This window comes from Otolemur garnettii, unplaced genomic scaffold (genome assembly GCF_000181295.1).
Source record: "Otolemur garnettii isolate 467f Iridium unplaced genomic scaffold, OtoGar3 scaffold00009, whole genome shotgun sequence".
In the NCBI taxonomy this organism is placed as follows: domain Eukaryota; kingdom Metazoa; phylum Chordata; class Mammalia; order Primates; family Galagidae; genus Otolemur; species Otolemur garnettii.
In genome coordinates, this window is record NW_003852404.1 from 7,910,090 (window position 1) to 7,931,952 (window position 21,863).

A 21,863-nucleotide genomic window follows, 5' to 3' on the forward strand; every position below is an offset into this window, starting at 1 on the left:
TGTTTGGCGGGTCCGGGCTGGGGATTCGAACCCACCACCTTAGGTGTACGTGGCTGGCGCCTTAGCCGGTTGAGCTATAGGTGCCGAGCCGAGATGGCAGGTCTTAGTGGAGGGTGTTTGGGGTTCCGTCAGAGGTAGGGGTGAGTGGAAGACCATTGCTGCTTGTGTTGAGGGAGACCTGGAGGGAGGTACGGGTCTGCCAGAGATCGAGATCCTCCACTGGGGTTTCTATTGGTGATAAACTGAACCCAGAGAGGGGGCAGGGTACCCCGAGGTCACCTGGCACCTTGTCCAGGTTAGTCCCAGGGTCGCTCCATTTCTCCTCTGAGTTCTTTCCCCAGGAAGCCTGGAGCTCAGGAAAGAGTTAAATGGGCAGCGGAAGGGAGGCACCTCCCAGGTGTTGTGCTGGACAGGTGGGCACGCTGCCCAGAGAGCTCCTGTGAGCTATGTCAGGAATGAGCCAGTTTCCCTCTGGCCCCCCAGCCCCACCCCCTGGCCCTGCCTAGGGGACAGTGGAGTCACTCAGGCTGACCATCGTCCCCCCGGGGCTGCTTTGTCTCCCTGTTTGTCTCTACTTCCTGCGCTGGCATCAGCAACTGAGCTGGCGGGGGCCTGGCTGGCGCCTCGGCCCGGAGGGACTGCCGGCCAGGTGAGCAGGTGGCCAGCAGCCTTGGCCAGAGGCTCAGCCCAGCAGCTGGGAGGCCAGAGCTAGAGGTGGGATCTGTAGAGGGTCGGGGATTTCCTGCTCCCTCAGAGGTCCAGCCCCTTAGGGATGTCCCCTCCCTACTCATTTCATTATCCCCCAGTTCACAGGGATACCCCATTCCAGGCACCATGGCGCATGTTTCATAAGTGGGGTTTCTTTCAGTCCTCACAAACAGCCCAGAGAGGCCCAGAGAGGATGAGGACTTTTCCTCATTTTACAGATGAGGAAACTGAGGCCTAAAGAGGAATCAGTGACTAAAAGAATCCTGGCCTGGCTCAAGGAGGACAGCATCGTGTCCCCAATTGCCCCAGGCATGTGTCCTTCCACCCATTAATTGTGTGACCCTTGCAAGTCCCTGCTGGGTCCCATCCCCCTCACCTGTAAAAAGAGTGTGTTGAACATTGACTCTGAGGGATGCTTCTGATGTGGTGACCAGAATCTACTGCCTGTCACTTTCTGCTCAATCTGAGAACCTGGCCAGCTGTTGACTGTGTGACTCACACATGTAGCAAGGAGGATATCCCAGTGCTGGCATCCCAGGTGGCCCAGGCCTAGCCCAGGGTCTATAGCTAATGCGAAGGTGTCCCCTGGGGAGGGAGGGCCTGGTTGAGGTGGTCTCTAGGCAAGGTGGCCTTGGGCTGTGGCAGGAGCTGTTGGCAGGATTCCTACTTCCTCAGGACATGGCCAATCTCTGGGCCAGGGGCCCTGGTAGCTGTTGGCTGTGGCTCTCAGGCTCGCTCCCTCCCCGGGGAGGGGGGGTGTAGCCAGCCTGGCCTGCAGGGGTGGGGACCACTGTGGCTGCACCCCCAGATGGTGGCTGTGACCTCTGTGCCCTGCCTGCCCCACCCTCAGCTCACTCTGGGGGCACATCTAGGTGCTGGCAGCTCCTCTGGGCAGGCACTGGCCTCTCCCTCCCTTGTTTAGAGGTAAGTGGGTCCCCAGAACGGAAGGAAGGAGGCAGGGAAAGCAAACAGAAGATAAAAGACTGGTGGTAGGGAAGGAGCATGGGGTGGGGAGCTGCGCTTATCTCGGAATGTGCCGGCAGATAATTCTCTAGGGTGAGTGTGAAAGGGACAGGGTGTTGGCAGCAATTGGGCCCCCTTCTGTAGGGATGACAGGGTCTGCGGCCAGGCAGGGAGCCACCAGGGCCTGGAGTTACCAGTTCTCCTCGTTTGCTGGGTCAATAGCGTACAGGCTGTGCAGTTCGCTGTCTGTCAGGGCCAGAGACAGTCCAGTCTGTACATCCTTGGGCTGAGGTGGTACTGCGGTACCTGGGCTGGGCTTGGGGAGGTGACTGGCCCCAGGTGAATTGCTATCTGACCTCTTGACCCCACAACCTTACCTAGGAGGTAGCTGGGTGGGGGCAGGGGAGGTTCTGCTGGTGCTGGACTTGTGTCAGCAGCAAAAGGGCGTCTGTCCCTGAGTCAACCCATGCTGCCACCTAAGGGGCAGGCATTGGGAACTGGAAAAACCGGGGTGCAGCCACCGTGCCCCAGTTCCCTTGCTTGGAGTAGCCTGGGCCTGCCAGGTAGCTGGGCCCAGAGCAGCCCTCCACAGGTGTGTCATGGCTGTGCCAGAGTCAGGATCTTGTGTCAGCCAGATGGGCATCCTGGTCATGGGGTCTTCCCAGGTGCTGAAACACTGCTTGCCTCCTGGCCTGGAGCATATGCTGAATGTGCACATGGTAGGTTTTGCCATCCGCTTGCTCACTCATTCATTCACTCAGCTGTGCATCCATCCAGTACCCAAGCATTAGCTGAGCACCTGCCTACCTCATGTCTGACCCAAGCTGGGACACAGATAAATCAGCCTCCATTCCTGCTCCCCAGGAGCTACCAGCATCATAGAAAATCCTGATATGTGCAGAAATAATTTCATATGGAGCGTGAAAGCCAGGCTGTAAATTCCCCTGGAGCTGAAATGTGTTTATCTGTCTCACCATCCTATCTCAGCACCCAGCATGGTGCCAGACACGTAGGAAGTGCTCATTTCTATTTGGCAAACATAAGATTGAGTAATAGATGCCCTAATGGGGCACAAAGGGGCCAGGAATTGGGCAGTCTGGGAGGGCTGTGTAGAGGAGATTAAGCTGGGTATTGAAGGATGCATAGGAGTTTGCTGGTTGGCTAGGGGACAGTGGGTATTTGGTGTATGTGGGTATGTTTGAGTGTGTGTTACCCCTGTTCCCCTCTTTCCTGCCTAGAATGTGAGGAAATCTGACCAGGGAAAGTCTGGAAGACAGGGGGTATTGCTGATGGACTCTGGGACCCCTGGGGGCTTGCAAACCCTGGTGGGCCCCGGGGACAGCCCCTGGTGGTTCTGTGGTTGGAGGAGGGGCAGCACAGCCGTCAGGCAAGCACTTGCCCTGTTGACGCTGCCTCTGCACTGTATTATCTGGCACATCCGCAGCGGAAATCTCTCTAAATTCCCTCTTTCCTGGCAGCAGCAGCCGGGCCACCCCCGGGCTCTGGGGCCAAAGAACTCATCTCTTCTCCTACTTCCTCCACTGGGTGTAGGGCTGAGAGGCTTGGAAATAACCCCACAGTGGGGAGAAGAGGCATTGTGGGGGTTTACAGGTGGCTAAAGCCTTCAGGGCATCTGAGGTGTATGGGCTGCGGCCCCTTGCCTGGCCTGAGAGCTGGGTCTGGGCAGGTGTGATTGTGGTTCTGGGGGCCGAACCTGCCTCCTCTGAGCAGCCCAATTCTGCCGGGCCTGGACTCCCAGGAGCCAATTGCTTACCCAGGATGAGGCCCCTCGGCAAGTCAGGGCATTTGGGAAGATTGAAACCCCAGGATAATCATGGCCCAGCTTTGTAAAGTCTCATTTTTATTTGAAGATTTGGGGGAGGAGAGAGCTATTTTTGTATTGTAGCAGCTATATTATGGGGAGGAATGCAAAATACACATGGATTTCTTAAATACAATAGGAGATTTAAAAGCCATTTGGGGCTTGAGGAAGACCACCCAACCCCTTGGGCTAGACTCTACACCTTCCTTCTCCCAGACACAATTGTGCCCAGGTTGAGAAGATCTGAGTTAGGGGTAGGGGGAGTGCCACACACACCCACCTCCAGCTGCTCCGAGATTCCTCTTGGGATTTTCTGGTTTATGAAGCAGGTCAGGACTCATTGTCTCTCTTCAGGCTTATTGCAGAACATTGATTTCTCTTTGCTCAAAACTGAAGTGTTTCTAAGCACAGAGGTGGGGAAGGACAGAGGCCCAATGTTAGGCATCTTTGGTTTAAATTTTGGTTTCCTTCTTGGGCTACTGTTTTTGCTGATTTGAGCATCAGTTTCTCCACCTACAAAGTGGAGTAATAGGTTTACTGTGCAGACTAGTTGAATATAAAGAGTTGGATCTGGGCCTGCACACAGTAGGTGGTTATCAGAGGTCACTATCCCTGGGGCTCTAGGCTCTGTGCAGAACTGGAGTCAGGTCCTGAGCCTCCTCTGTCCTGCTACGTGGTCTTAGACATGCCCAATGATGTGGTGCATGCCTGAGCTCTCAGGGCCTGTGCAGAGGGTCTGGAGACGTAGGTTGGGCCGGGGCGGGGAGGGTTGAGAGGGGCTGTTTCAGGTTGGGGAGCAGATAGGGATGCAGCTTGACTTTGAGAGCAGAGTCACAAACAAGATGTCACTGTCTCTGTCCAGGACTTTATAGAACAGCTGTCCTTAGAGCCCTTTTCACCCTGTCTCCGAGTCCCCCTCCACACCTCTGCTCACACAGAGGCTTGGACAAAGAGGGCCTTGGCTTCACACTCCAGTCCTGAGGGTTAGCAGACCAGCGCACTTGAAATTGCCTTTTCTGGAGCCGTTTGTTCTTGGGCTATGAGGGGCCAGGTTCCCCCTGGGTCTTCCAGGTAGTCTTTGTCCAAGAACTTTTCCTGACCATGCAGCTCTGACTTGGTCATTGTTCCACATCAGACTTTCATTGAGGTAGAGTCTCATCTTCTTGGCCTGGCATTCAAGGCTTTTTCTGACTGCCTTATTGCCTGCTGTTCCCCTTATTTGTGTCCCCAGAGCCACTCATACTTTCTGTATTTGTCACATTCTTTTTCACTTTTAACTCCCTCGCCCAGTATTTCTGCCCTGTTGAACTCTTACACAGCCTCTAAACCCCAGCTGAAATATCCTTGCTGTGATTCCTCAGACCCCCGGGGGTCCCCTTTTCCACTCCTTACCTCTTTCCCACCCCTTCATTGTAGACCTGGTCAGATGCTCCTGCTTCCTGAGTCCAAGGAACTTGGACTAGGACTTGTTTTCATCTCTTTGTGGGCCCAGCATGGGGACAGGTTCAGTGTAGAGGATTGGTGTGTTTGATGACCATAGCACTGAGGTAGGAGATGTCTCAGGGCCCTTTCTTCAGAATGAGCTAAAGTGCGTAATGGTAGGTTGTGGGGGGAGGTTCTTAGGTGACCCTAACCCGCCTTGGCTGCTTTAGTAGCTGCCCTGGACAGCCTTGCACATTGGACCTCGTGTCTGGGCAGCTTCCTGTGGCTCCAGGAAAGGCTTAGGCAGAGGCAGGATAGGGAGGTGGGAGGAAGAAGCCCCCGGAGTCAGGTGCCTGAGCCCCCGGCAGGCCGGCCCAGAACAGGCCAGCCACTAGGGGAGGAAGAGCCATATCCTGGCTGCCCTTGTGAGTGGCGGAAATGACTAGACCCTGGAAGCAGAGCCAGAGAAAATGCTGGGGGCCTGGCCTTTCCTGCTTTCTGCTCGGCCCGCCCCGGAATGGGAAGGTGGGCAGGTCCTAGGGTCGGGGCCAGGGGTGGCACTCTGAGCTGGTGAGGCTGGCTGATAATCGGGCTGGTGGTGATAGCAAACACACACAGTCCAGAAAATGCAGTCATTGCCCTGGGCAGCTCACAGCCACCCAGGTGGGGACCCGACGGTCTGGTCTGCACAGATTCAATGAGATAAGGCAGGAGGGCAGCGTGCCAGTGCTGAGCCAGCCTGTGATAGGATTCCTAGGAAGCTGAAAGGCAAGATGTGGCCTTGAATGCCAGGCTCAGAAGCATGGGGCTCCTGGCAAGAGCCAGCAAGAGTGATGTGAAGGTGTGTGGCATGAGGGTGAGGCACTTCCTGGGTGCTCACCGCACGCTGGTGATTGCCACGCATTTCCTCGGCATAAGACATTTCACCAATGAGAAAGTAGGTCCACAAGGGCTTATCGACGTTCTGGGGGTGGGGGAGTTCCCCATGGGGAGTAGCACAGACACTTAGGGTGGGAGCAGATTGAACTGATGTCCCTGTGTTCTGTCTGTCCCACCAGCCTGCTCACCTGGATTCTTTAAGTTCGAGGCGTCTGAGAGCCGCTGCTTGGAGTGCCCTGCCCACACACTGCCGTCCCCTGAGGGTGCCACCTCCTGCGAATGTGAAGAAGGTTACTTCCGGGCACCTCACGACCCACTGTCACTGCCCTGCACACGTGAGTCTTACAATGGGTCAGGGAAGAGTGACCAAGGGTGACATGTCCAGGGCCACCTGGGACTGGTGGAGCACTGACCTCTACCCTCTGTTCAGGCCCGCCCTCTGCCCCACACTACCTCACGGCTGTGGGCATGGGTGCCAAAGTGGAGCTACGCTGGACACCCCCCCAGGACAGCGGGGGCCGTGAAGACATCATCTATAGTGTTACCTGTGAGCACTGCTGGCCTGAGTCCGGAGAGTGCGGGCCCTGTGAGGCCAGTGTGCACTACTCAGAGCCGCCACATGCACTGACCCACACCAGCGTGACAGTCAGTGGCCTGGAGCCCCACATGAACTACACCTTCACCGTGGAGGCCCGCAATGGTGTCTCGGACCTGGTGACCAGCCGCAGCTTCCGCACTGCCAGCGTCAGCATCAACCAAACAGGTGAGGCCTAAGGGTGGTGTCTGTGCCCCACGTGGCCTGCCCAGGTAGGACTTAAAGAGGAACAGCCTCCTCTTACAGGGCTCAGCTGTGTTTAGGGAAAGGCAGCAGAGCTGATGCTTAAGTTTGGTCTCTGGGCTGGTCACGGTGACTCATGCCTGTAATCCTAGTGTTCTGGGAGGCTGAGGCAGGAGGATCCCTTGAGCTTGGGAGTTGGAGACCAGCCTGAGCCAGAGTGAGGCATAGTCTCTACTAAAAATAGAAAAATCAGCCAGGTATTGTGATAGTTGCCTATAGTCCCAGCTACTCAGGAGGCTGAGGCAGGAGGATCATTTGAGCCTAAGAATGTGAGGTTGCTGTGAGCTTGGTTGTTGCCACAACACTTTAGCTGGAGTGACGAGTGAGACTGTGTTTCAAAAAAAACAATCAGGGCAGGGGGCAGTGCCTGTGGCTCAAAGAAGTAGGGTGCTGGCTGGCCCCATATGCTGGAGGTGGCAGGTTCAAACCCAGCCCCAGCCAAAAACTGCAAAAAAAAAAAAGGTGTGATCTCTGGAGCCACTCTGAGCACTGTGACTGTGGGCAAGTTACTTAACCTCTCTGGGCCTTAGTTTTCTCCCCTATAAAATAGGGGTATAATCAAGAAGATTTTAAATATTATATATAAAGCTCTTAGAACAGTGCCTGGTCCATAGAAAGGTTTTAGCGAGAGTAAGCTATTTGTTTATTATTACTTATGCAATTGTAAATACTTTTGGGGAACTTCTGATGTGCCAGCCACTGTGGTGAGCAGCCCTGGGGCTCTGCTCTCAGGAGCTGGAAGTTTAGGTTCCCAGGTTGGGGGCTAAAGAACCTGGGCTTTGTGGGCACTGGCTCTGGGTCTGTTTATCACCCCCTCTCCTCGTCTTGTCTAGAGCCCCCCAAGGTGAAACTGGAAGGCCGCAGCACCACCTCGCTGAGCGTCTCCTGGAGCATCCCCCCGCTGCAGCAGAGCCGCGTGTGGAAGTACGAGGTCACCTACCGAAAGAAGGTAACTCCCAGAGGGTTGGGGCTTAGGACGGGCTGGGTCCCAACCACACAGCCGCCTGAAGACACTTCTGCAGATGGGGAAATTGAGGCCTGAGGTCTCCCAGAGAGTTACCTGTCCCAGGGCAGCCCAGCACAGATATGTAAGAGAGAAAACAGTGTATTCGGGATCCTTGGAAGGCACGGCCGGGTGGGGTCTTTGGCATCACACAGACCTGGGTTTGAGTCCTGGGTCGTGAGTCCTGCGTTTGCTGGTTCTGTCCTTGACTGAATCACTTCCCCTCTGAGCCTCAGTTTCCTCCTCTGTAAGAAGAGTCTCAAGTGTGCTAACTTAAGCGAGCCATCTTGCTAGCTGAGGTGGGCGAGCTGAGGTCTCTGCCTGCTGTCCTCATCACCTGCTCCTCTGCCCACTTCCCAACCACAGGGGGACTCCAACAGCTACAACGTGCGCCGCACTGAGGGCTTCTCCGTGATCCTGGATGACCTGGCTCCGGACACCACTTACCTGGTCCAGGTTCAGGCACTGACGCAGGAGGGCCAGGGAGCCGGCAGCAAGGTGCATGAGTTCCAGACACTGTGTGAGTTGAGGGGCCAAAGCCCTTTTTGAAACCGAGCACTTGAGACATCCTGGGAGGAACAAGTAGGTCAGAGGACTTAGAAATGCCACTTTCTGGCTGGGTGTGATAGCTCACACCTGTAATCCTAGCACTCTGGGAGGCTGAGGCAGGTGGATTGTCTGAGATCAGGAGTTCGAGACCAGCCTGAGCAATATGGACATCTCATCTCTAAAAATTGCCGGGCACTGTGGCAGGTGCTTGTAGTCTCAGCTACTCGGGAGGCTGAGGCAAGAGAATCACTTGTGCCTGAGTTTGAGGTTGCTGTGAGCTATAATGCCATGGCACTCTGCAAGGGCGGTGACAAAGTGAGACCCCGTCTCAAAAACAAAAAAAAAAAATAGAAATGCCACCTTCTAGCCAGCCAGGGCCTGGGACAGCCCTGTGTGACTAGAGTAAACCTGGAGAAGGTTTGGGGGAAGGGAACGATTGAGGGCTAAGGGATGCAGGACCAGGGATGTGGACTCTGGCGCTGGCAGACCCAAGTTCAAATCCACATCACAGAAAGGGCCAGCACTTAGAGTCCTGCTCTCCTGGGAATACCTACTGCAAGACTTCATCCAGCTGTGAAGAGGGAATAAATATCCTATGAGCCTTCACAGTGCACCTGCCCAGGTGTCTCAGGCCCCCAAACAGGGCGTTGGGTCCTGTGGGAACATGGCTATAATTCAGGGGCCTCCCTTATCATCTGCTGTTTCCCCCAGCAGCCCTGGAAGGATCTGGCAACATGGCGGTGATTGGCGGGGTGGCTGTCTGCATTGTCTTGCTTCTGGTGCTGGCCGGAGTCGGCTTCTTCATCCACCGCAGGTTCGTCAGAGCCAGTCCGGGCTCACAGGGCTGAAGTGGGATGCAGAGGCTCAGGAACCTCAGTGTCCTCATCTGAACAGAGGCGCTTAGTGCAATGCCTGGCACGTGGTGGGGGCTCAGGACATGGTGGTCATTATCTCTGCTCTTGTTAGCAGTGTGGTCACACCTCCTCTGGACACACAGGCAGGAAGTGCTAGGTGGCTGTAATGAGGAAAGCCCTCATTATGGCTACTTAAGGGGCCATGGGGGACTCAGATCCTGAGGCGTGAGCCAGGGCTCACTTATTTCCTCTCTGCCTCTGTCCTATCATCTCCACACTCTGCCCTGAGAGTGAGGCTTGAGCAGGGTGCTGAGCTCCCAAGCCTCCGCTCAGGACCAGAGCAGGCCCTGGGCCCCCCTGGCCAGAGCAGGCCGGCTGACCTTCCTGTGTGTTGGTTCCCCATGGGGTTCTTTTAGGAGGAAGAACCTAAGAGCCCGCCAGTCCTCGGAGGACGTTTACTTCTCCAAGTCAGGTGAGATGCAGTCCCTGGCCCTGCTTCCCCAGGGGCTTCCCTAGCTATGGTGGAGGTGGGGGCAGCCAGGACATTGCCAGGACGCTGAAGGTGGGGCCCAGAGGCTTCTATGGGGCTGAACCAGAGGGTTTGTTCCCACTACCTGGTTCTTGGGGTCCCTGGGCATGTGACCTCCTCCTCCTCCTCTAAGACAACCCCTCACAGAGGCCCCACCTGAGCTGTCTTTGACCCTATCCCTTCCCTCTTCCAGAACAACTAAAGCCCCTGAAGACATACGTGGACCCCCACACATATGAGGACCCCAACCAGGCTGTGCTCAAGTTCACCACCGAGATCCATCCATCCTGTGTCACTCGCCAGAAAGTGATTGGGGCAGGTGAGGCTGGTGCACCTGCTGGGGAAGCAGGTGTTGGGCCCTACGGGTTAGGGGTGCTGGTGCCTGGGCTTCCTGGGATGCTCCCCCTGACTTGGCCCACCCACAGGAGAGTTCGGGGAGGTGTACAAGGGAACACTGAAGGCGTCCTCAGGGAAGAAGGAGGTGCCCGTGGCCATCAAGACCCTGAAAGCTGGCTACACCGAGAAGCAGCGGGTGGACTTCCTCAGCGAGGCTAGCATCATGGGACAGTTTAGCCACCACAACATCATCCGCCTGGAGGGCGTCGTCTCCAAATGTGAGTCCTGGGAGACCCTCGGGCCTGACCACATGGGGGTGGAGAGGGGCTACCCGCCAGGGTCACCTGGCAAGGCTCTGTCCATGGCTATGCCCGCCTCTCCCCGCACACCTGGGCGTGCCTCCCCCTCACCTGCCCCCTCCGACCCTCCCACAGACAAGCCTATGATGATCATCACTGAGTACATGGAGAACGGGGCCCTGGACAAGTTCCTTCGGGTGAGGACATGGGCTGTGGCGGGCAGGAGTGTGGGGATATGAGAGCAGCCGCCCGGCTGGCAGCTGAGGGTCCGTGCTGTGACAGGAGAAGGATGGCGAGTTCAACGTGCTGCAGCTGGTGGGCATGCTGAGGGGCATCGGGGCCGGCATGAAGTACCTGGCCAACATGAACTATGTGCACCGGGACCTGGCCGCCCGCAACATCCTGGTGAACAGCAACCTGGTCTGCAAGGTGTCTGACTTTGGCCTGTCCCGTGTACTGGAAGATGACCCTGAAGCCACTTATACCACCAGTGTGAGTTGGGGGAGGGGCTGTCAGTGCTGAGGGTGGGGAGCCCAGGGGCAATCTGCCTTCACCCTGCCCGGGGTCCTCTCATCTGCACAGCTGGGCAGGGACCTCAGGAGGCAAAAACACCTGTAGGAGCATGGGGAGGGGCCCACGCTCTGGCTGTGGCAGGGTGGCAGACACTGGTGACTAAGCCTTGGTCCCCTGCAGGGAGGCAAGATTCCAATTCGCTGGACAGCCCCAGAGGCCATTTCTTACCGCAAGTTCACCTCAGCCAGCGACGTGTGGAGCTATGGCATTGTCATGTGGGAGGTGATGACCTACGGCGAGCGGCCCTATTGGGAGCTGTCAAACCATGAGGTGGGTGGCCCTCTTGCCCTGCCCAGACCTGCCTGGACCTGAATTGAAACCCTTTACTCATTCCCAAACTCCAGGGGCTGGCAGAAAAGAGTTTTTAAGATCTAATCTTTATCTGATAGGGACCATTCTCAAGTTCATTCAGTAAATGTTTATTGAGGACCTACTATGTGCTAGGCCTTGTTCTGGGTCCCAGGCCCCAGTCTCTGCTTACAGTCTAGAGCAGGCATCCTCCAACTACGGCCTATGGGCCACATGCGGCCCGCCTAGGATAGAACATTTATCCGGCCCACCGGGTGTTTTTGCCGCCACTGCCTGTCCTGCTTAGCAGCCAACTCATCCTGGGGCCCACAGTCTGGCCCTCTAACAATCTAAGGGACAGTGAACTGGCCCCTGTTTAAAAAGTTTGAGGACCCCTGGTCTAGAGAGTACAAAGGCAAGAGAACAAGGAGCGGGGTGTGCGTGTGTATCCCTGTGCGTGGACATGTGTGTGTGTCTGTGTGCCCAGCGCCTCACCCAGCCTGGTAGCCTCGGAGGCTTCCCAAGGGGGAGCATGTCTCTGCTGAGACTAAGGACACAATAAGGTGGTCAGCTGCTAGGTGAAGAGAAGGAGGGGGAAGAGAGGCAGGAGGGAGGCTGGGGGCAAGATGCAGAGCTTGGCTGGCACCCGGGTGCCCTGTAGTGTCCCTTCCTCCACAGGACTCTGGGAACAGCCCCTGAGCATCTGTCCTTTGGATAGTTCTGAAGGTGTGTGTCAGGCTCAAAAGCCCTGGTCTTCATGGCCTCCTGCCATGGCACCCTGACTGTTGTGTCCCCCAGGTGATGAAAGCCATCAATGAAGGCTTCCGGCTCCCCACGCCCATGGACTGCCCCTCCGCCATCTACCAGCTCATGATGCAGTGCTGGCAGCAGGAGCGTGCCCGCCGCCCCAAGTTCGCCGATATCGTCAGCATCCTAGATAAGCTCATCCGTGCTCCTGACTCCCTCAAGACCCTGGCGGACTTTGACCCCCGGTGAGTTCCCTGCCCTCTGCCAGTGGCAGTGGCGACCCCCAGGCTTCCCTCCCTCATACTTCTGAGACACATGGTAGAGTGGCAAGCCAGGGACAATTGGGGGCTGCTGGGGGACTCAGAGGTTCCGCATGTGCTTTCTCAGACCATACGTGATGGTTTGGGGAATCCTAATAGAAGTGACCGGCTTACATGGTCAATACGCTGTGCACTCTGGACTTAACTGTTTTCATTCATTAAATAACCTATGAGACGGGGTCTATCTGCTTTCTGTGGATGGAGACACTGAGATACAGGGTGAGTCACTCTTAGGTGGCTGCCAAGTGGCCAGGCTATGACTGTGACCCCAGGACTCTGGGCTCTGCTGGTAGCATTTCATGATTCAGTGGTGGGTGGGTGGTGATGGTCTTGTTAGTATGAGCAGAGGGACAGCAAAAGTTCCCGATGTGCCCGGCTGTCTGTCTCATTGGACCCCTCATGGCTGGGGTAGCTCTCCCATCGCCCAGATGGAGAAACTAAAGCACAGGGCAGCCAAATGAATTGCCCAGGATAGGAAGCAGTGGGCTCAGGGTCTGCGGTGGGGCAGTATAGCAGCCCCTCACCTACGGTCGGTGCTTCCTGTCACAGGGTGTCCATCCGGCTGCCCAGCACCAGCGGCTCAGAGGGCGTGCCCTTCCGCACAGTGTCCGAGTGGCTTGAGTCCATTAAGATGCAGCAGTACACAGAGCACTTCATGGCGGCCGGCTACACTGCCATCGAGAAGGTGGTGCAGATGACCAATGAGTGAGTCAGACCCAACCCCTGGCCCCTCTGGAGGCAGCCTCTGCCCTGCTGCCTCCAGCTTGCCTCTTTATTCTTTCTCTCTCTTCCTCTTTTGGGGAGAGGGGCTCCTCAGGAAGGGAAGGGCAGAACCAGGCTGGCTACCAGCAGCTCTAGGCACCCACCCCTTCCTGGCTCTCTTTCCAGAGTGGGAGTATAATAGTAATTGTAATCACGACAGGAGCTACCATTTGTCAAGAGCTGACTATGTGCCGGCTCTGTGCTCGAGCACTTCAAATCAGTCCTTGTGTGATCCTGGCAGGCCAAGTCCTGTTATGTCCCCTTTGGACTGGTGAGAACCAGGTGCAGAAAAGTGCGGTGACCTGCCCAAGGTCCTGAAGCCACTGGGCAGAGTAGGGTTCCAGCTCTGGTCAGCCATGGTCCAGGGCACAGGGAAAATAGAAGTCATTAGTAAAGAAACTGAGGCTGAGAGATTACCTGGTGGCTGAGGTCCACAGCCAGTTAGGGACAGTGTTCCTCTCTGGGATGCCCTGGAGAGGGAGTCTCCAGCCAACGCCTCCCAGGCACCTCTCTGGGGTTGACCCTTGGCCCTGCCATTTAGCCTCTCGAGAAGTACCCACTACTCCCCGCTTGCCCTGGGTTTGGCCCTTTGTCAGGCTGCCCCATGGGAACTCTTCTGTCCTCCCCAGCTCCAGCATAGTTAGGGACCTTTCCCGGCATGGCCTTGGCAGGGACACCTCTTCTTGTCCCAAGAAGGAGAAGACATTATCCTCTTAGCCTTTTGTGCTTCTAAAATATGGGTGGATCCCAACATCCCTGCTTGTGTAGGGTCCAAGGTCATGGCAGAAACAGGCCCTGGGGCTGGGAGATTTTTGGGAACCACATGCATGGAGGGGACAGGCTGGGCCTCCCGAGGTTCTGGGTCACAGAAGTTCTGGGATTTGAGCCTGTGCTTGAATGTTCTCTGAGACCTCTGGAAACAGCTCAGTTGGGCCTCTGACCTGCTGGCCAAGGTCAGGGCCCCCTCTGGGGACAGCCATCCATGGGAATCAGAAATATGATGGAGAGAGGGTAAACGGGTCCCAGAATCTCTTTTGCTGTCGGTCCCTGGCAAGGTCACAAGCATGGGCTCTGCAGTCACATCTGGGTTCAGGTCCCACATCTGCCACTTCCTAGCTGGTGATCTTGATCAAATTATATCCAACTTGGAGCCTTTGTTTCCATTTCCCATTGTGGGGATCACATGGGTCCAAGGCAGATGACACACAGCACACAGTAGGGGTTTAATCCACATTGCTCACCTCTTCTCCTGCACTCCCTTGCTTTCCTCTTGTGATCCACGCGCAAAAGCTGGGAGTCCTTCACTCCCTCCTTTTTCCTGAGAACCTGGACCAGCCCTTTGGTCCCCACCAGGGGCTCCCACGAAGGACAACACAACTTCTCTTCAGTGACCAGAGCGGAGGGCAGGGAGAAGCACTCATAGGAAACACATGTTCTCAGAAGTGTCCCAAAATAGCCCGGGGTGCTCCTGGCCAATTCCTTTCCCACGAGCAGGGACAGAGCTGTCTTGGATGGATGGAGGCTGTGTGTGTGTGTACATGTGTGTGTTTTGGAGTGTGTGTTGTTTTGAAAGGGCTGGATAAAGGCAGGAAGTCATTCAGGGATCCCTCCCCCCCCCACCGGCATGCCAGAGTGACTCACATCACCACTGCCTTCTCCTTCCCCTCCGACTCTTTCCAAATAAATGGGATCCCAAAGCAATTTTTTAAACCTTCATCTTGTATCTGCACATACCCTGAATCCCAGTGGGAGGCTCAGAGCTGGTCACAGGAGAACCCACCCCTTTCCCAGGGGATCAGGCTTCAATGTCCCACTCCCTCCCCTTCCTGGCCTCTTGGACCCCTCCCAAGGGACTAGCTCTTGGTTCTCTGGGGTCCTTGCCACTGTCTCTTCCCAGCTTGAGTAGGTTTGTAGAAACACTAGACTAATGGTTTCAAATATTTTTTAAGGAGCTAATGAAAGGGGCAAGCGTTGCACCCCAGAAAAATGCTCAGCACAACACCAGGTGCTGGCCAGTGTCCGGATGACAGTGTCCTATGCCAGGGCCAAGGGCACAGGTTGACGGGCCCTATGGTCTCAGACACCAGCCTAGGTCTGGCGCTGGAGGAGGAAGGGTTGCTGAGCGAACGGCTGATCCGATCTGTGAGGCTCCAAGAGCTTTTTCTCACTCTTTCTCCTCTCAGGCAGGCCCAGCGCACAGTAGGTGCTCACTGGGTGTACGGACTTCCTGGGGCCAGGGCTGGTGTTGGGAGGGTAGAAAAAGAACCAGATGGTGCAAGGGGGGCTCCAGTGTTGTGTTCCCATTCCTGCGAGGGGATGTGACTTGGGGGAGGGGAGTGTGACTGCCCTGCATCCCTGAGGGGAAACTGAGGCTGGGGCTAGAACAGCTTGGAATGCTCTGCCATCCGCCACAGGCCCTGGCCTGTCTGAGACCCTTATCCCAGTGTGCTGTTGGGTGCTTAGGAAAGAAAGGGAAGTATGGGGGGGCGCTCTATGAGAGGAGGGGGCTGGGAAGGGGGCAGGAACAAGCTGGTCAGGAGGATCGAATGGAAGCTTCCGATGTACACATGAAAAAACTGAGGCACAAAGGCAGGACCTGACCCACCCAAGCTTTGACATGTGGCCAGGGCTAGAATTCAGCCTCCACCCTCCCATTCAGGACTTTGGCCTCCCAAACAGGCCTTGGAAGCAAACTCCGCTTCCACCTTATGAGATTAACCACTCCGCTCTGGGAGACAAGTCTGGGCGGAGGCTTAGTCTCCATTCATTCATTCATTCATTCAGCTGACTCCCTCCAACCCAGGATCTGCTGTGTGCCCCCTCCCCCAGGGAGGGGATGTGGGGGCCCAGGCAAGGAGCTCTCAGCTCTTGTCCTGACGCTCACATTACCCACTGGTTCTTAAAGCCTACTACGTCAGGGCCAGGGTCAGGGTCAGGGTCAGATGCCTTCCAAGCATCTGAAGTGAGTCAGGGCTTGAACCAGAATCCTGCCCTCGTCCTCCCTTGGTGGTCCGAGTTTCCTCCAGGCCACCATTGGAGAGTGCAGGAATAGGGGCATCGCTACTGCTTTTTCAATGCCCCCAGCTGTGTAAGTTAGAAAGGCCACCTGAGCCGTAGCTTAGGAAGTCCTCCCACGGTCCAGCTTCACGTGTGTGTCCTGCTGCCGTGGGAGCAGCCAGCCCCTACTGGGGGTCTCCCAGCCACCCCCACTCACCTGGGCCTGCCCTGCCCTGCTCGCCGCTGCTTGTGGGCCCCCGGAGCCTGTGGGAAAGTCGTGTTTCCAGAATTGCACAGAGGAGTCACACCATGTAATTAGCTCCACTTACAGCCAAGAGACGGCCCATAAAAACCTCCGTGTTTTCATGGGTTTGGGCTGGGAGGTGAGGGTGGTGGAGGAGAGAAACTCCCAAGGTGAGCAATAAACATCTTGCTTATGGGTTCCTGGGCGCATAAGTGGTTTTATGAGGGGATGGAGGGGCCTGGAACGGCACATGGTGGGGGAGTGTTCCTCGTGGGGGTGGGAAAGAAGGGCTGCAGCTACTGGCAAGTCTTTTTGCCTGGTAGATGCTGCCTCCCCGCTCAGTTGTGGTGTCTGAGGCCTCCACCCTCCATCAGGCTACACGTGTACCATCCCATAGGGGAAGACCCCTGCCTCAGGTGACCTAGTCACTGGGCCTGGCGGCAAGCCCCTCCCAATAGAGATTTGCAGAGTGTCAGTTCTTGTGGGTCCCTCAGAAGGTATTTCCCAAGTGCCTCCCCAGTTACCAGACCTGGGAACTTGGAGGGAATAAGGATGAAACAAGGCAATGGATGGGAAGAGGGCTTGGGTGGAGTGGCTTTGAGCAATGTCCCCAGAGGAGGCCTTGGCTGGGAGAACATTAGGGACAGACTAGGGGTGGGGAAAGGGGAAGCATTTGTTCACAGCTGGTTTGATTCCCAGCTCTTCCACCTCCTGGCTGTGTGACCTTGTGCAAGTCGCTTTCCCTCTCTGAGCCTCAGTTCTCTAATGTGCAAATGCACGTGAAAAGAGCACCTGCCTCACAGATAACTGCAAAGATTTCATTAAGAAATCTCCAAAGTAGGCTCGGCGCCTATAGCTCAACTGGCTAAGGCGCCAGCCATGTACACCTAAGGTGGCGGGTTCGAATCCCCAGCCCGGACCCGCCAAACAACAATGACGGCTGCAACCAAAAAATAGCCAGGCGTTGTGGCGGGCGCCTGTGGTCCTAGCTACTTGGGAGGCGGAGGCAGGAGATTCGCTTGAGCCCAGGAGTTGGAGGTTGCTGTGAGCTGTAATGCCACGGCCCTCTACCCAGGGGGACAGCTTGAGGCTCTGTCTCAAAAAAAAAAAAAAAAGAAATCTCCAAAGTAGCGGAATGTGGTGGCACATGCTCGTAGTCCCAGCTACTCGGGAGGCTGGGGCAAGAGGACTGCTTCAGCCTAGGAGTTTGGGGTTGCTATGAGCTATGGTGACACCACTGCAGTCCAGCCCAGACAACAGAGCAAAATCCTGTCTCAAAAAACTCAAAAGCTCGTCACAGAGTCAGGGCTTCTGTCATTTTGCTGACTTTGTTGATGGCAGCCCATCTTAGTGTATAACTCTCCTCTCAGGCTTGCCTGACTGGGGCTCTCTCGCTCCCAGGTCCCTAAGGGTCCCTCTGCCTGTTCCCTGGCTGCCCTCATGTGGCCTGGCTGTTGCCCACTCTAACCCTGACTCTCCTTGCTCTCCCCACCCACAGTGACATCAAGAGGATCGGAGTACGGCTGCCTGGCCACCAGAAGCGCATCGCCTACAGCCTGCTGGGACTTAAGGACCAGGTGAACACGGTGGGGATCCCCATCTGAGCCGTGACAGGGCTCTTGCCCGGTCAGCCAAAAATACTTGAAGAAACAAAGTGACCTCCCTGCCAGCACCACGCTGGGCTGCCAGGGACCTTATTTATTTCCAGTTCCTTCTTAAAGCCCACCGAGGCCTCTGCTGGGGGGTGTTGGACCATACCCTGGCCAGAACTGAGGAGACGCTCAGGGATTCTGGGCTGGAGCCCTCTTTCCCCTACAAAGGACAGACGGCCAAGCACTTAGCAGGCACCGCCATGTTCCCAGCACCCCAGGGGCAGGAGCCCCACAGAGACTTTTGGACAGACACGTGGGACTGTTCCAAACTGACCTCCCCTTCACCTTCTCCCATAAGAGATCATCTTGGGAGAAGGGGGCGTGGCCCAGTGCCTGTGCACAGGGTACCTCAAGCCCCATCCCTCACTATAAGAGGGCAGACCTTGAACTTGACTGGGTGAGACCCAAAGTGGTCCCCATCCTTCTAGTGCCTTCCTCAGACCCCCAGGCCCTGTCCTCAGCCCTAAACAGCTTAACTCTTGTTTTCCTGGGGCCCTCACAGGATGCTTGGTTGTGTTGAGGGTTTTTTTAATATATATTTTGTACTTTGTGGAGAGAATGTGTGTGTGTGGCAGGGGGCCCCACCAGGGCTGGGGGCAGAGGACGGCCTGTGTCAGACATTCCTGGGATGGGGGCCGGGGTGGGGGCCGGGGGACCGGTGCTGCAGGAGTTTCCTTCCCGTTTCCCAGTCCGCCCCATCTCTTGGCCTTTTAGACCACATTACTACTCCGTCAGTGTTAATGATTTTGTTTTATTGGGTTTTTTTTTTTTCGAACCTTAATTTATTATTTTTTTTATATTTATTGTTAGAAAATGACTTATTTCTGCTCTGGAATAAAGTTGCAGATGGTTTAAATTGATCTTGACTTTCAGTCTTGGGAGCGGCAGTGGGGTCTCAGAGGCCTCCTGGGTGGGAGTAGGGGTGTGGAGGGCACCTCATGGCCCCCAAGTTTTTCAAACAGGGCTCCTTGTGAAAGACAGGTGCATGATGCAGCCCTGAAAGGAGGGGCAGGTAGGGGGCAAACAGGGGAGCAGGGGGCAGGCCCCACCAAGCCTGGTCTCCACCACCAACAGGCCTCACTCAAATCTGATCTCAGGGTTCCTGGACGACTGGGAAGCAGAATAGTCGGGACAGCCATCAGCCTCCCTCCCACGTGACTCCACGGAGCTGTCAAAATAGATTCTTCAACCAACTGTGGAAGGCTCCATGGTTTACAAAAGCTTTTCACAGGTTTTGGCTTGTTGGAGCCTCAGCACTCTGGTATGAGTTTTGTGGGCAGCCCCGTTTTACAGAATAGAAAAACTGAAGCTGGGCCCAGTGACCGGGCTTGCTCGAGGCCACACAGCAAGTTAGGGGCACAGGCCAGAATTGAACACAGGGCTGGGAATCCCAAGGTGACGATTTTCTCACAGGTACGGTCCCAATTTCAAACCCAAGCCTTCTGCAGTACACCAGGTTGCCACCCTGCATGTTGGAGGTCATTCATAGTAGGAGTTAGGAATGGGTTGAGCATAGGTGACCAAGGACATGACCAGGTGAGCAGACACGATCAGGGGCCCATGAGAAAGGCTCCCTGGAGGAGGTGACCCAGAATTGAGACTTTGGGGACTAGCAGGAATTAACCATTAAGGCAGGGCAGAGGGGCTGATGCAGGTCAAGTAAGGTGCGGGGGTGTGAAACCACATAGTTGTGCAAGGGAACCACAAGCAATTTGGTGTTATTAAGGCATGACGTGATTTGCTGGAGAGGTCTCCAGGGCCTTGTAAGGCAGGACCAAGAGTGGTGATTTTAAGTTGGGGGAAATAGGGAGCCATTGAAGGTTGAATCAGGGTGCAGCATGATTATTGTCACAGGTAGAGCCAGGCCTGGATCTCAGGCTTCCTGACCCCTAGCCTGGAGCTGTGGCAAAATGGAAGAGAGCCATCTTGGGTGCCTTGGCAGGCACCCAAGGGTGCCCAGCTTGCCCTGGGAACTCAAGACTAGCCTGCTCTGCCCTGGCCTCCCTACTGCTGAAGGAGGACTGGCTGCTCTCTGGGACGCAGCCCAGGCCACTGAGTGTGTGTTGGCTAGGGCTGAGGTTGGGGGAGGGGAAGGGATACAGGGAATGCTGGGCCAGGCCTTTCTCCTGTTAGCTCTGGGCCTCTTGTGTGTGCTGGCCACGGTAGCTGAGTCAGGGCTTCCTGGTGCTTGATGCTATTCTGCCCCAGCCTGGCTCAAGTGACCACCACAGCTTTGTGGCTGGACTATCGGTACTGTCTTCATCACTGACAAAGCTGTCAGTCCAGCAGGGGCTAAGCCTGCAGCTTGCAAACCCACAGCGACCTGGGCTTTGAGGGCACATCGAAGGCCAGGCCTGAGTCTGGTTCCCAAAGCAGCTCAGCTACCCAGTGGCTTCACAGATGAGCAGGGACGGACACAGGAAGTGGCCTAGTGTGGGAGAAGGTAACTTCATGTTCCCTCCCCTTTGGAGCCCTGAAAGACACAGCATGTGAGATTGCACAGGCCCATGGGCCATAGACTGGCTTCCGGTGCCCAAAGCCAGTGGGCAGCTGTCTGCAGTCTCCAGTGGACCCTACTATTGGTAGGAGGGGAAACTTTATTTTTAAATTAAAGCAGACCAAGATCTGTCTTCTAGAGGGTCTAGAGGCAGTGACACCTCTGTAGCAATACATTCACCCAGCTAAAACCCTTCCCCCATAAAAGGGACCACGGTGCCGTAGAGAAATGGTTGATTCTAGGGCTGAGGCAGGGGACAAGGATGAGCATCTCGTAACATCAGAGAGTGAGGAAATGCTCAAAAACTTAACAGGTGGGGCTGAGTCAGACAGACACAGGAGTCAACCTGCACGAGCTCCCAGTGGCCAAACCTGGAACAAGTTGGGCAACAAAACTAATATTAGACTAGAGTCCACAGTATTAAAGATACATGAGAACATACTGATGTAAAAAGATGAATAAATGAATGAGGGAAACGAGACAAATCTTCCCTACAGACAAATGCTGAATATGAAATGTGGCTTCTCCCTGCCCAGCAGGTGATGCTTAATTTCCTGCTGCCTTGAGTATGGTCTGGACACCCCTCCAAAGAAAAGGAGGTGTGAAAGTGTAGAAAGGGTTAAAAGAAAAAAGAAAAAGTAACTTTACAGAGGAGAAACCTGGCAAACACCACTGTAACCAAGTGATCAAAGTTAATATCATCAGTGAGAAAACAAACAAACCAGCCCAGAGCCGCAGGAACATTTAGCTTGAATTTAAGATCAGGTATCAGCAAACACTTACACAAGGTTTGCTGGGCACCACCCACTGTTCTAAGTGCTTTGCTGTGTTTGCTTATTTAATCCTTCCAACAACTCTTCCAGGTGGGCACTATTATTCTCCCACCTTACAGATTTGAACACTGAGGGGAGGGAGGTTATGTGACTTACCAGAGCCACTCTCCTCTCTGCCATCACTGGGAACCTCCCTAGATAAGGTCTTAGAGGCACTGATTCTGGGGAAACTGAGGTGTTATAACCTGCCCATGTTCCCAAATGGCACGGTGCCCCACCCCAAGCACCTAGACGGTTTGTTCTGTTCCTTCCCTCAGTGGAGGCTTCCTGCTCTGTGCCAGGCCAGGCAGTTGGCCATGGAGATGCCCTCATGGAGCTCTCGGTCTGCTGAGGGTAGCAGTGGTGACAGAGTGGGACCCAGGCCAGGAGGAGGGACAGCTGAGTGTTACAGGAGCCAGAGGGGGGCACCTGACCCAGTCTGAAGACCCAGGCAGGCTTCCTGGAGGAAGAGCCATGCCAGCTGAGGCCAAGTTCAAGTGGGAGTCCACCAGGTGATGGGAAGAAGGGTTCCAGGACAGCCTGGCCCTGCCCTGACTTCAGACCTCTGAGGGTGGGGTCTGAGGCTCCCCTTCAACACCTGGGCCCCATGGGACCAGGGCAAGCCTCCTCTGCCTCCAACACCATTTAAGCCTGGCTGTCCCACCACGAACAGCTAGGGGTATGACACCAGCTGGGCTTTCATTCCCACTCCAAGCAGAACCTTCATCTTTTTCGCCTCAGTCTTCTCAGCTGGGAAGTGGGCCTGCTG

General features: G+C 55.6%; 1 protein-coding gene across 2 annotated transcripts in view; it reads left to right on the forward strand.

Moving 5' to 3' along the window:
• Positions 1-18,637, forward strand: part of EPHA2 (EPH receptor A2) — a 28,554-nt gene extending 9,917 nt beyond the window's left edge. The window contains exons 4-17 of one of the 2 annotated variants that reach the window (XM_023509732.1): positions 5,974-6,129; positions 6,225-6,557; positions 7,466-7,581; positions 8,002-8,155; positions 8,896-8,998; positions 9,455-9,510; positions 9,761-9,886; positions 9,993-10,181; positions 10,338-10,399; positions 10,485-10,694; positions 10,896-11,045; positions 11,862-12,055; positions 12,680-12,835; positions 17,632-18,637. In XM_023509732.1, coding sequence (XP_023365500.1) covers positions 5,974-6,129; positions 6,225-6,557; positions 7,466-7,581; positions 8,002-8,155; positions 8,896-8,998; positions 9,455-9,510; positions 9,761-9,886; positions 9,993-10,181; positions 10,338-10,399; positions 10,485-10,694; positions 10,896-11,045; positions 11,862-12,055; positions 12,680-12,835; positions 17,632-17,737 — 2,111 coding nt within the window. In that variant the 3' untranslated portion in view covers positions 17,738-18,637. The remainder of the gene's footprint in view (positions 1-5,973; positions 6,130-6,224; positions 6,558-7,465; positions 7,582-8,001; positions 8,156-8,895; positions 8,999-9,454; positions 9,511-9,760; positions 9,887-9,992; positions 10,182-10,337; positions 10,400-10,484; positions 10,695-10,895; positions 11,046-11,861; positions 12,056-12,679; positions 12,836-17,631) is intronic. The other variant, XM_003783874.3, reaches the window with a different exon arrangement.
• The last annotated feature ends 3,226 nt before the right edge of the window (positions 18,638-21,863 follow it).